Source organism: Xiphophorus hellerii, chromosome 18 (genome assembly GCF_003331165.1).
Source record: "Xiphophorus hellerii strain 12219 chromosome 18, Xiphophorus_hellerii-4.1, whole genome shotgun sequence".
Classification (NCBI taxonomy): domain Eukaryota; kingdom Metazoa; phylum Chordata; class Actinopteri; order Cyprinodontiformes; family Poeciliidae; genus Xiphophorus; species Xiphophorus hellerii.
Window position 1 is genome coordinate 26,348,759 of NC_045689.1, and position 14,351 is coordinate 26,363,109.

General features: G+C 39.1%; 1 protein-coding gene across 1 annotated transcript; it reads right to left on the reverse strand.

The window, feature by feature from the left end:
* Positions 1-7,169: 7,169 nt before the first annotated feature.
* LOC116737461 (extracellular calcium-sensing receptor-like) lies at positions 7,170-13,575 on the reverse strand. The gene is made up of 9 exons (XM_032590612.1): positions 13,151-13,575; positions 12,738-13,041; positions 11,767-11,853; positions 11,281-11,660; positions 10,711-11,188; positions 10,388-10,618; positions 10,165-10,288; positions 7,879-8,351; positions 7,170-7,763 (listed from the first exon to the last, which is right to left on the reverse strand). Exons 1-9 carry the CDS (start codon positions 13,402-13,404, stop codon positions 7,323-7,325), a joined length of 2,772 nt encoding a protein of 923 aa, XP_032446503.1. The 5' UTR covers positions 13,405-13,575; the 3' UTR covers positions 7,170-7,322.
* Positions 13,576-14,351: the final 776 nt, after the last annotated feature.

Sequence of the window (14,351 nt, forward strand, 5' to 3'; positions counted from 1 at the left end):
GATGTTTTAACAGGTATAGGATCTGAACAAGATTCATGCAGTGTTTTATAAAAAGGTGCAGGCAATTATTTTTCTTTTTCCGTTTCTGATTAACTGTCAGACCTTTGGTGTCAGCTTTTCAATACTTGGATGTCTTGGAGTCCACCCCAGCTTTGTGTGGATTCGATGTCTGGGTACTGCAGTAAGCTCTTTGGTTTTGCCCATTGTTGTAAAGTAAGAAAGAAAACTTGATTCTGTGTACACGTGTGCTTTATTTACATAATGAGCTGAGATCAGGATTATCTAAAATTGATTATTTAACCGATCTCCGTGCCACATGGCCTTATTGTGGGAGAGAGAAGTGTGACTCTGTTTTTTCATTTATTTTTGTAGGGGTTAAAATATTTATTTCAGCCAATGAGAAACAAATCAATGTTTAATTTTTGAAAACCAGCAGAGGATGAAAGATTTATCCCCCCCTCCCCCGATTTTTGTTGCTGTGACGGTTCAGGCGGAAGCGTCCCATTTACAGTAAAACGTGTTTGCTTCTCCAGTGTAGTCACATTTCTGTTGCAAGATGCCGTAATTAATTACCAGTGGAGCAATTTGTAAAAGTCGCTGGCTTGTTGTCACGTCATTAGAAAGTAATACATCATTGCAATGATTTTTGGGATGAATATTAGTCAAACGCTGTTTCATTTCTTCTCCAGGGATGCGTCACAGAGGTAACACTTGGCAATGAGGTTTTGGTTTCAGTCTGTGGCCATTTGGATAGGAGCTGTGTTCCTCTGTAGGCTTTACATAAAGCTTAAACAATGTGTGCCATTGAGTAAAAACAGCACCTTTGACAATCCTAGCTGATCTAAAACAGGAAGTTATATTAAAGCAGACTTTTGTCTGATTTAATGTCAGACATTAATGACATTAAACACGGAGAAAAAAACAAATTGTAAATAGCATTTTACGCACAGTGAACAGAGAAATCTGTGCAGTTCAAGGTGATTATTTAAAATCTTTATTAGCATTAGATAGAATTCGTTTGTAATATACTTCTTCCAGACTTGAAGCTTCAAGGCTGGCAGTTTCAAACTTGCACAGGAACTCTTACAATCACAAGAAGTCAAAGATGTTATCATGATCACAGGGGATTTATATATATATATATATATATATATATATATATATATAAAGCTCCTTTCTTTACCAGAAAGGGTGACTCAAGTTGACTTTACACTTGGAAAGAAACAGATGAACTTTAAAGAAAAGGAGACTCACATCCTTATTTGATATGATCATTTTGACATTTCATAGGTCACAAAGCAACGCAGTTTGACATTGTTGACCATTCTCACTCTTCTAAGAGCAGCAAGTGGTTCAGTGAGGTGAAAGTTGATATGATTTAATATAGTTGTTTTTGAAAAAAAAAACATATATATATATATATACATGCAGGAAACTGAGAGGGATAATTGAGAGGGAATGGGTTTGACTCTCAGTTTAACAGCGTCGGCTACATGTGAAGTGTTTGTGTATCTGTCCCACATTAACAGCTCTGTGATGTTTGTCTCTTAACTATTCAGAGCTGTGCGTAGCTATCTATCTTAAAAAAAAAAAAACCAAGATAAAAAAGATGGCAGTGTAAAGAGCACAGTGTGGGGCTTTAAGTCATTTTCCCATGCTAAAAGTAAAATTAACAAAAAGAAGAATATTTAGAAGAGTTCAATTAATTCACATGAGGTTTTGCAAAATTCATCAGAAGCCGAGTAAAAGGCCTTTTAACTTTCATCTGTTAAATGAATATGCAATGCGTTTCTGTCAGCCGCAATATCTTCACTTTATTGAGCAATCTGCAGCCTTTTAAAGATTTTTGATTGGCGATATTGTAGTATGGTTTCACATTTTAATCCTTAATAATTAAAACACAATGTTTAATTTTAATTCAATGGGGGACTCCTATTCTGCATCAGTGGCAGCATTTTAAAAGACCACATTCCTTTTATTCTGATTGTTAAAGTAAAAATAATTACTTTAATTAAGTAGTTATGGTTGAAGAAGAGTAATCAATCACAGCATTATAGATCATGTTATTTGTTAAGGTAATCTTACAAAACTAATTTATAAGAAAATAAGAGAAGTCTGACATCGCTAACCAGAGCTATCCCTTCCTTTGACTGAAGTTATATTTTTATGTAGCAAATAATTTCCTAGTGCTTAGAAAAAATAACATGACTGCTGCTTCCACTTAATTAAGCAATTAATTACGCAGCATGTCCTTAAAAGGACATTTTGAAAATAATCACAGTGCGGAGCTCAGTCAGTGAGGTTGTTCCGTATTTGAAACAGAAAGACAAAAGACCTGCAGTCGTCTGTGAGAACTGCAACAATTACAAGACAATTATGTGAAGTCGAGCTCTCAGAAAGAAGCCCAATCCTAGAAAAGATTACATATATACTTACAGTTACACGTTTCATAATTGACCAGCCAACAAAGCAAAGGGCTGATAAAAGCAAGATTGATCTTTTCAGGTGCAGATAGTAAGCAGATCGTTACCAAACACAGATTAAAAAGCACGGTGTGAAGCATGGCAACCACAGCGCCGTGCTACGAGGATGTCCAATAATGTGAACAGTCACTAATAAACTGAAGCATCATTTCTGTTTTATGTTTTAATCCCCTTTCGGAACCCCCCCCCCCCCCCAGTTTAATATTTCCCTTTTAAGTTTTACCTTTTAGCCGACAAAAGGCCCCACAGTTTGGAATCGTCTCTCTTTGTGATCAAAATCGCCCTGTGGGATTTGTGCTTCAATCTTTGCTTTTTGTTTTCCTCACTTCTACCTCTCCATACTTTGGAGTTTAATCTTATTTTACCAGCTGTGGAGCTATTTGCTGCGTCTGCCTCCGCCTCCCCCTGCAGAGGGAGAGGGCGCCAGCGAGAGAAGAAGATTATGGACAACTGGAGAACATTACGTGCATTAATGTTGGCGGTGAGAGTTTTACTGCCTCTTATTGCATTTCTAATCATTGCAGACGGCCAGGAGGAGTCAGACACGGGTCTGGAAATTTTCAGATAAATTTAATGAAGGCGAGCTAATCACCGTCAGAATGCTGATCTTTCCAGTTTGCATGGCTGTTAGGCGAGCTTACGTTAGCTCTAATGGAAGTGTCACAAATGTGTCTGAGATTTCATTTGTTGTTCTCTCGAGTCGCGGGTTCCTGTTTGGTATTTGTTTGGATTTGGTGTTTTGTGAACGCTCAGGAAAAAAAAATCAAAAATCCAAATCAAAAATAATAAGAAAGAGGGCATAAACTCTTAAAATTAAAGTTTGTCTGGATTTATATAGGGATTTATGTTTTAATGTGTCAACAAAAAGTGACAACAACAAAAAAAAAACAAAGTAAGACATCTTTTAATATAATTTAACAGTTTAAATGTCCCCATTGTTAATCTTGTCTGCGAGTATGATCTAATAATTGCTTGCTTAATCCTTAAAGTCTTTGAATGTAAAACATTAAACATGCCACAATGTCTGCAACATGGACAAACTTTTGCTATAAGCTATGTTTTGGGTTGTATTTTGTTAAATATGTGTGATGTGTGAGTTTTTCCATGCATCTTTCAGCTTCACGTTGTCCAAATGCTCATGTTTACACGTTTTGGAGCACTTTCCCTCCCATAAAACCTACTTGGCATCTTAATGACGTGTCTCACACAAAATGACACAAGCGATCGTGACCCATGCCACTTCAACTTAAAAAAGGATCTTCAAAACCTCTGATTATTTGATAGACTATGTAAAAAGGACAACACAGCGCTATCTGGTGATTGGTGTGACTATGGATGAGCTTATTACTCATTCAGTTTCTATGAGCCTCCGCGATCTCATTTCTTTTATCTTTTATTGATGTAAAGAGTAAAAAGAGCAAAAAATAACAACAACCTGGCTCTTCTACCTGGAAGAGCCAGTATCAAAAGGAATGAGCAACTCTGTGGTAAAAAGAAATGTTTGTTCAGTAGAAGTCGTGCTTTCACACGTCCTACATATCAGCTATAACAACATGAGTATTTTTTTCCCCTTTTGTTGCTGAAACAGCCTTGACCCGTCGATGATTGGACTCCTCTACAACCGTGACAGTGTGTTGCGGTAGATGATCCAAGCAGAAGGGCATCGGTGTGACACAGATGCCCTCACGACAGCTAAGAGGTTTTACACAATCTCATCGTTCAAGTATGTTTGTAAAATCTATCCTCCACCCAGGAAACCTAGAAGAAAAGCAGGTCTCTTTTCCTCTGAGACAGGACTTTAGTATTCTGTGCATCTCTTTTCAGCCAGACTGAGTGGGTGATGAGCATCAAAGTAATGTCCAACTGAATGTCATGAGCCAAGGTTTTTCAGAATAACACTGCATTATCAGCGTTTCTTATCTGGGGGGGTTTTATTGTTATGATGAATCATCTTTTTTTATGTGAGAGAGTTCACAAGTATGTGGTTGTTTAAAATATCTCATGTGGATATGTTGGGTTTTTTATGGAATAAATATATTTTCTAATCTTTCATGACCTATATGTTTTCAGAGACAGAGGGCGAGCAGTGTCACCAATTGTGCTTCTTCTGAACATGCTGCACTGGAAAAACCTTTTTGTTGGTTGTTAAAATTTGGTTTACTTTTCACATTTGGCGAATTTTTAGGAAGTCCTCATAGGAAATGTTTATTTAAGCACATGTCATTGTGTAAGTTTGTGTTTTTCATTCGTTTTCGTTAAAGTATCAAAATCAGTTGCCGCCTCCGTCTCTGTGTTTGGGTGATGTACATAAACCACTGGGTATGGGACATGAGTTTCACTGGAACGCAATGAACTCAAGTTTTACTTGAGTTCCAAGAGTCAAATTTGTCAGCATCTGCACAAGTTTTATGCAGATGCTGATTTTATTTTGTAACAGAACTTGGCACCTGCTCTCGCTGATAAAGTACCAATACTGAGCACAATACACAAACTTCAGAGTGCATGATCCCATGAGCAACAACCCAGAAATTCATTGCCCTTACCTTGACTATGTTGCTGCTTTAGAATTCAAAAGTTGTAATCCATGTTTTCATATACATCTGTGTGTGATGGCACGTCAAAGTCCAGAGCCTCAGGTCTTGTTCAGTGCTGCATTTTCAAGCCAACAATTTTTCCTTCCACTCAACTTCCTATTGATATGCAGCTCTCTGGCAAGTGTCGTTTTTAGAAATGTCTTTTTGTGGAGAGTTCCAGTGACTGGCTGCAGAACAACTGTAGAGTCGCATCTTCAATGTGATTGGGTACAAAGTGGTCCTAATGTAACACTTTTGTTTTGAAAATCTTTTATCGATCTGAATTTTCAAATCTTCTGTGAATTTGAATTTCGTGTTTTCATCGGCGGTGAGTCATAGTTATCAAGATTACCAAAAATAAACACATGAAATGTGTCATTCTGTGTAAAAAAAAAAACAAAAAAACTTTATAATATGTGGCTCACACATTTGGAATGGTATGAATCACATAACTTAAGGGCTAGATTTTAGTTTATTTACCTACAACCTCAAATTTGCTAAACATATTAAATCTAAGTTACAGACTTATATAAAATGTTTATCTACACATCTATGCAATTTCTGAATTAAGTTTAACATTTATGACTGGTACATTAACAATATCCAGGATTGTTTGGCTTCAGTTACACGTTTCATCTGACAGTGTGAACTCAACCCAAAAAATAAATACACAGGAAAAAATAAATATTGCTTCTCAGCTGAACACAGAAGCATTATGCCAAGTGTTGCCTCTGTGTTTTGTTTTTTTTTTGTCTGAATTGTTGGTGTTATTTGCAAACACTTCAAACTAAGGTGGGAGGAAAAAAAAAACCTCAAACATTATAATTGTAAAGTAGATGTCAGTGGCAGGCTGTAAACGGTGGCAAATGAAAGAGGGTTCGCAATCTAGCAAATATCTTCCTTAATGCATTCTATTAAGCTAAAAAGTAATGATTCTAACCTCATTAAAAGGTGTTAGCAAAGAAAGCGCATTGATATTATTAACATGTCTGCTCAAATATAATGAGTAGCAGTAGGAGCTCTTCTTTTTGCTTCTTTACATACTTACTGTTACAGCATGTCTCATAGCTTAGCATATGCTAATGTCTATCTCTTTAGGGTTGAAAGTTCTCAGCATTTTTACTTAGACAGAACTGACCTCCGCTATTCCTCTGCTCAGTCCCAGATATCTTAACAGATAAGACTTGAGTACACGACAGCCAGCCATTCTCTTATTACATCTCCCATATCATCTTCACACGTCTTCCCTTCTTAATAACGTCTGAAAAAGAAAATGTATTTTCTGTACGTTCACAACCTCACACTCCTTTCATCTCGTTGTGGAAATTACCCAGCATTTCCCCATTCAAACTCCATTGATTATTTAACCGTCATTCGGTGCTGAGCTACATCGGGCTCCTGGCTGTTTGAGTTGTTTGAGTTTTCTAGATTAAACAAAGATTCAAACAAATATTGCTACATTCATAAGCATTTCTAATCATTGCAGACGGCGCACTATGAACAAAGATCCATCCAAAGCTCCTAAATTATAATTTTTTGACAAAAAGTGAACAGACTCCTCTAAATGAAGTTTGGATATGAGTCAATGTCAATTCCAAAAAAAATCTCCTTGTACCTTTTTTCCTGTCTATTCCTTGAACACCAGTAATGCTCTCTGTCTGTCATATTCAGCCACATTAATATACCTGGGGAAACAACAACCGATCCATCAGTCCAGGATAAGCATTGCTGGTGCTAATGAAGCTGAGAAAAGAAGCAAAATGTCACACAATTTGGTATGTTAATAGCCAGGCGGGATGTTTTCATGCGAAAGCCTCTAGAGAATCAAGATTCAATTAACTAGCGAACGCTGGGATTTCTGCACAGAGTCACCTCAGAAACCTTGGGCCTCATCATTCTCTGTTTTGTGAGCTGAGCAAATGACACGACTGCCAAATCCTAGTACGATTCAGCACTGAGACGTCTTTCATATTTACATTCACGGTGGCGGGAGGTGGAGGTTAATCTTGTCTCCTTTGTGTGACATTGCTTTGTTTCTGAAGTCTTGCGACGCTGTTAGTGTGGGTGGCGGCAGCGGTAGGGAGTGTGTAGGAAGAAAGGTGTGAGACAGAAGGAAGGAAATTCCTGGTTTTATTTTTCTAAGCCAGAGCTTAAATTGATCTTAATAGCTCACTGCTACCATCTGGTGGCAAAATATATCCACAAGCACTTTCTTTTCTTTTCTTTTTTTTTTTAGGGCTAGGAGATGAAACGAGATGTTTAAAATCTAAAATTTGCTAGAGGGAGCTTTGGACATCAAGTGTTTCCTTGTGTTCTTTTCTGGCCTGAGCAGGATCATGTAACACTTTGGGGCAAAGATGCAACCCAGCAGTCCATAACTGGAGGCCAGGATTGCAAACACTTCTGTGACTGTTGCGTACTTCCCCGGAGAGCTGATGTAGGCGGGAATAAATGCTATCCAAACGGCACAGAATATCAGCATACTGAAAGTGATGAGTCTAGCCTCGTTGAAGCTGTCGGGAAGCTTCCTGGCCAGGAAGGCCAAGAAAAGACAGAGGACCGCCAGGAGCCCGATGTAGCTCAGCACCAAAGCGAATGCAATGTATGAGCCTTCGTCACATAAGAGAATGATAAAGTCTTCCTCACGTGGCATCAGTTGGCGTGGAGCAGGGGGCGCAACGAGCAGCCACACAGTACAAATAAGGACCTGCAAAAAATTTTTAAAAAAAACACAGATGTCTTACTCAAATATTTTGAGAGTTCTTTCCAGATTATTTATTTTTTTTAAAAAACAAACAAAAAAAACCCCAGCAAAGCCTTACCTGGGTTACGGTACAAATAGCGATGATTGCTTTTTGCTGTGAGGGTCCAAACCATTTAATGACATTGCTGCCTGGAAGTTTTGCATTGAAGGCTACCAGCACCACTAATGTCTTCCCTAGGATGCAGGAGATACAGAGCACAAAGCTGATCCCAAACGCTGTGTGGCGCAGCATGCAGGACCACTTGGATGGCTGGCCAATAAAGGTCAGAGAACACAAGAAACATAGAGTCAAGGATAGGAGCAACAGGAAGCTCAGCGCCGAGTTGTTAGCTCTGACAATGGGTGTGGTTCTATTGCAGAAAAATATCAGGACCACAATGCAAGTGCTGAACGAGCCGATGAAAGAAATGGCAACCAGGGTGATGCCCATGGTGTCTCTAAAGGAGAGGAACTCCACCCGTTTGGGGATGCACGCGGTCCTTTCAGCATTGGACCAGAACTCCGGTGGGCACTGTGCACACTCTATGGCGTCTAAAGGAGAGATAAAAATGACTTAGCTATGGTACCCAAAGCTTTTTCATGACACCTTTATGCAGGTCTCAGTAAATCAGAATATCATTCAAATAGCAATTGCTTTTAGCAACTTATTTCAACAAGTGCAGATTCAATAATATATTTTTTCAATGTTTTTTTTCCTTCTTAATGTAAGTTATTATTCCTTTGACTGGAACAATGATCAACATATTTGATGAGGACTTGCTTTATGACTTTGATGATATCATTTGACAAAATGCAATGCTTATCGCCTGTTTCATAACTGATGACTGTATGACGTTTGAATGATCGACCAATAAATCATCGCGTTCATTAGTATAGCACTTTTCAGCAACAAGGCAGTTCAAAATGCTTGACATCATGACAACAAAAACACATCATAGTCAACCATTTTGAAGATCAATAACAGACAACGCATTTTGTCAAGTATCGTTGTTGATATCACTAAAATCACCAATCAAATATGTTGGTCAGTGTTCCAATTTGTTATGCTCCACAAGCAACCATGAACTGCCTTGTTGCTGAAATGTGCTATACAAATAGATTTTACTTCACTTGATTTAAGGAAAAGCAAAAACTTCTCAGAAAATATATATTTTACATAAAAAAACTGTTTTACTCTAGAAATGTTATGCCATCCCTGCCGAATCCTGGGGAAGACAGAGGTCTTGACAGTTGCCCTATACACAATAACACTCTCAACAATAAGGGTCAAATATTAAAGGTCATATCTAACAAACCTGGCTGTTCAAAGAATGTTGTATGCAAAGGGCAGCTGAGTAAAAGAAGAAAAGCGTAGAAGAAAAAAAAAAGGCTTATAAGGCAATGTAGAGCTTGAGGGAGATTTATAGATGTACGCAGTGGAGGAGTCACCAGATTGAGTCCTGACAATGCATACTTTGTCGAGCTCTCAGTTTGTTGGGAGGACGCCATGCAAAAGGCCTTCAAAAGGAAAAATACCCTGACCTTGCAGTCAATGTCAGACAGTCAGGGTGGATTTCTAAAAATGTAGCTCGTGGAAGGAGGTTTCTGGGGGTTTTATTGCAACATATACCTTGAGACTGGTCTTGACATCAGTAGTCAAACCTCAGGCCAGATCATCAAAGAGATTTCGAGTGTGGTAGAATGGAGAAGTTAGCGGTTTTGGCTCAAAAGAATATAATCCCAACCTGTTCTCCCACACAGGAAGGCTGGACAAATCCTTAGAAAAATCTGATGCTCGGCTTACTGGAAACGTCTCATGTGCAAATTTTCTCATTGGCATGAAAGGGTGTTAAAACCTGACTCAGGGACGGGAACACTGTGTCTCGCATAGTCCTTGACACAGGAATGTGGTCCTTGATACTTGGGCGGGAATTTGAAAATAAATTTAGCCCTCTGAGAAACAGAACTCAGGGTTTTCATTCGCTGTAAGCCTTCACTGTCAAAATTATTAGAAACTAAACTGTTGAGATATATCACACAGTATGCAGCCCTCATGCAGTCTTAAGAGACAAGGTCATTTGGACCTCACAAGCTTTTAACTCTGTGTGCGGTCCAGCAGTGTGCACTTTGATTAACTTCTTTTTTTTGGTGTGGTTTTGGAAAATAACGGTTTGATGGGCCAACCTGCACCACCCCCTTTCCTCACTGTGTGACCATTTACTAACCCTCCCCCTAAGACCGGGGTAAGGTTAATCTGCTAAACGAATTTTACTTTTCAAATGAACTAATAAATACATTTTAGATGCACCTGTACAATATGTAAAATTATTCACCACAATGGGCCTGCTGAATAATTTTGCCTCACCAGAGAGATTGCTGATCTTCCCCGCTGTACAAGCCACACAGTCATAGCAGCAAACAGGAAAGCTGGGTCTCATCGCCTTCCGTGTGCCTGGAGGACAAATAGTGCTACATACTGATGAGGGAACCTGCACGCAAAAAAAAGCAAACCTAAGATAAACTTTGTTTCTGATAAAACAGTTTACAAATCCCACATATATTTTGGCTATTTTATTTTATTTTTTTACCCTGGTTCGGTTGCCATTCCACAAAATGATGTCTTCATGGATGTAAAGTTTTTGTTTAATGTCTCCGGTCATGCCATCAAATTTGCCAATGTTGATGAACTCAATTTTCCCATTTGGATTCATCTGCCAGTTAACGAGATCGTACATGGCTGCAGGGTCGCCATTCTCGTCGAATTTAATTTCACTTGCAAATGAATTCAAGTACTGCACTTGCTTTAGGTAATGAAGTAGCTAAACAAAGAAGGTGCGTGTGTGTGTGTGAGTAGAAGAAGTGAATGGGGACGTCTTAAACTGCAGTGAGTAACTTAAACATGCAATTGTACCTGCCAAGGCTGAATAACATCTGGATCTGCACAAGACCTCTGAAAAAAAGGTCCTTCTCCTTTCACACAGCTTTTCATTGCCTTAAGAGCATAGGCGACAGCATACACCGCTTTATAGACGTTGTAGGAAATCCTCAGCTGTGATACATCCGAATAGATATTCGTCACATTCCCAAGGTCTTCCTTTCCAGAGCATGGAGGCTTACTTTCACCTTCCTTTTCCCGACTTTCAGTTTGAACACCCAGGCTGCACTGAAACACCTCTTCCCAGAAGGACACAAGGAAGGGATCCGTCTGGCCATCCGATCTTGACGGATTCAAGCGAAGCAGAAAGTCTCGCAATCCCGGAATGTTTGCCTGCTGAATGGCAAAGCCAACCGTACCCTGGAGGATGTGGTGGTACTTTTCGGGGGTGGAAAGTACAGCTGCTGTGCTCCAAGCTTCACTGGCTAACCACTGTATCCCAGTGAGCTCGCTTCTGTATGTAACAGGGATGGAGACAAAAGCACTGAAAGTGTGTTCTCTGTGTATGATTGGTTTCCAGCAGAGTCTAAAACTAAAGTATCACACCTTTGTACTTCGTCAAACAACGCCGCCGCATCTTGTTCCACAGCAAATACGAGAATCACCTTTGCCCCAGACAGGCGGATGACGGAAATGATGGATAAAATTTCCGCCTGCTGTCTGTTCTTAGGGATAATCCTATGAAAGGCAATACAAACACCCAAATTTGTGACCTGAGAGAAGAAAAAAAAACCCCACAAGATCCATAGTGAGCTATATTTTAACATTAGCTCGCAAAACAAAATATTCATACTTGTATTCATAACTGATTGACCCACCTCATTAGCAAAAATGTTTGCCCCGCCACGACCGTAGGCATCATCACCTGCAATCACACCAACCCACGTCCAGCCAAAATGTTTAACGAGCTGAACCAGAGCGTCTACCTGGGGATACAGGAATGCTGAAGTGAGAGAATGCATCTCTTCATTATGTAACAGACGTGGACACTTTTCTGTTTCTGCTCAATGTTTCTTTGTTAAACTCTCTGACCTGGAAGAAGTCACTCGGCATGGTCCTTAGGAAGGCAGGAAACTGCTTTTTGTCACTCAGACAGGCACAGCTGGAGAAATAGCTGATCTGTAAAATGATCACAACTTTGAATAAATGGGGAGTTATAATTAGAAATGGAGAGGTATTAATGGTAGTGCATATTATAGTTAAAATTGTGGAATAGAAGTAAACTGATTTAACCTTTTTGTCATTTTTAACAAATAAATAAAAAGTGCATCATGCATTTGTACTAAACTTAACATCATCCCCCCATATAAAATCTACAGCAATAAACAACCTCCTTTAGTTAATCATTCAATAAATCTCAGTGTAAATATAACTCTGGTTCTGTGAAAGCCTCAGAAGTTGCTTTGTGAAAATTAAAGCAAACATATTCACAAAGGCCAACTAATAGTGGTGGTGGTGGAGCATTTTAAAGCAGGGTTTGATTATGAAACAATACCAAGTTTTGCCAATCTAAAGAAAAACTTGTCAATCCAACATCTGAAAATGACAATGGCACAATGCTTTGCTGCACAAAACCAGCTATAGAATTTTTTTCACATTTGTCCATGTGACAAACTTGTATCTTTTCTTTTTTGTTCACGGGATACACCGAAACAAACATGACTGCTTGAACCAAAAACCCCTTGTTTGCTAGAAAACTGAAACTGCTAATGGCCCCGAGACACACAATGAAACATGATGGAATCATCAAGAACATTTCTCTCGAAAAGGGACAAGAAAATTGTCGGTTGCTGCATTTGCATGTTGCAGTTTTCAGATTCTTATTTGTAAAGCATTTCAAAAAGTGTGTATTCTATCTTTTTCTGTTGGTCCTTCACATAAAATACTAAAAAAGTATACAAGAAAGCTTGTGGTTGAAGGGGAATAATAAATAAAAATTATTTAAAAAAAATAAACATTGAATATAAATTGTTTTCAAAGTCACAGTACAAATATACATTTACTTGTGGCACGGTGAAGACGCCAAGGAAACGAGCCACAACGAGAGACTGAGTGGAGCCTCCGTCTCCTATCACCAGCGGCACGCTTTCATTGCAAGTGCTATTCCTCTGAGTCTTTTCTCCAACCTCTGAGCTCTTCTCACCCCCCATTAGTTCCATGGCAGCCTTCAACGCCTGATGCGGTGTGCTGCATGAATCATAGATCTTGTATCCGACTGTGATGTTCGGAAGAAGCTTCCCCTCCTTGTTGACCTCTTCGATTGCAAAGATCATAGTTTGCATCCAGCGGAAAGTTCGGAAATTGAATCTGGTGCGAGAAAGTGTTGATAGAACGCTGCATGAAGAAACTTTCTGAACAGGGTGATAACTGTTTTTTTTTTTTTTCCACACACATAGCAACCAATTACAAGTCTTACCTGGTGCATTTACTTTTAGGAGGGTGGGAGGTGAAAGGCAAACTTTGCTCCTCCACCATGTCATGAAGGGAAAAGAGGCCCCCCAAAATGATGTCCCCCTTTTTCTCCAGCACAGGCATAGTATTGGGTATCATTCGACATTGCAGGCTCAGGTCTGGGCTGGAGTTGCAAGGAAATAACAGATTCAAAACAAAACTCAAAAGCACAAACCGAGTTCTCCTTGTAGGAATGACCCCCATCCAAAATAGCTTCATCCTACTATATCAAAACCTCTTCAAATGATAGCACAAAGGGTTGTACAAAAACAGACGCTAAACGATGAACGGAGAAGCACAAAAGCCGACTCGACGAGTTGAGAGGAACGTTACAGCCTGATTCAAAAAGCCTCCAGAGTTCTGTGTCTTCGCAGCCCTCATAAAGAAGAGATTAACTGTCCAGCCTCTAGTGTCATGTAAGAGATTCTGCCCTTTGGCATATATAACATTTCCTTCATCAGCATCAATCTCTCAGAAAGATTTAATTTCCCTTTTGGCTTGTGTTCCGTGGAAAATAATCCCCGGTTTCACAGCAGGCAACGACAAAAACAAAGAGGTGGAACGGGCGCCGAAACATCAGGGAGAAGGATATGAGCTCTGTCATAACGCAGAGTTATGCTTGAGTAAGGTTAATTCAGCCTGCACTGATGCGATGAGGCACACAGTAGACAAGTGTCACTGGGACTGTTAAACTCCATTAGATCCACTTTTTGTCTTTCAAGTGCACAAACAGAGAGACTATTTCCAACATTTTAGAAGATTTGAATCCTGGAAGCATCACTTTCCAAAATTTAAAGTGACTTCTACAACATAAGTATATGTACAACAACAACAGCGTAGCGTATAAAATAGGTTGAATTAAAAAGATTGATGCACTCGATAGAAAAATTGTCATACTTCTGTTCCAGTTTTTCTCAGTTCCTTCAGTGCATTTCTCTCTTGACTGTACAACAGCTAATGTTTTTTTTTCCCCACCAAAATAATTAGCACAAAGAGCAAATCGCTTGTTTAAAATGGATAGATCTTTCAGAGAAATGCAAGTATTTATGTCAATGTCATCAAAATGATAGTCCTGACATCACTGTTTAGAAACAACATACTTAAGTTATAATGTTATAAAACGGGAGAGAATAGTATGGAAACAACTGATGCATGTCCAAAAGGAT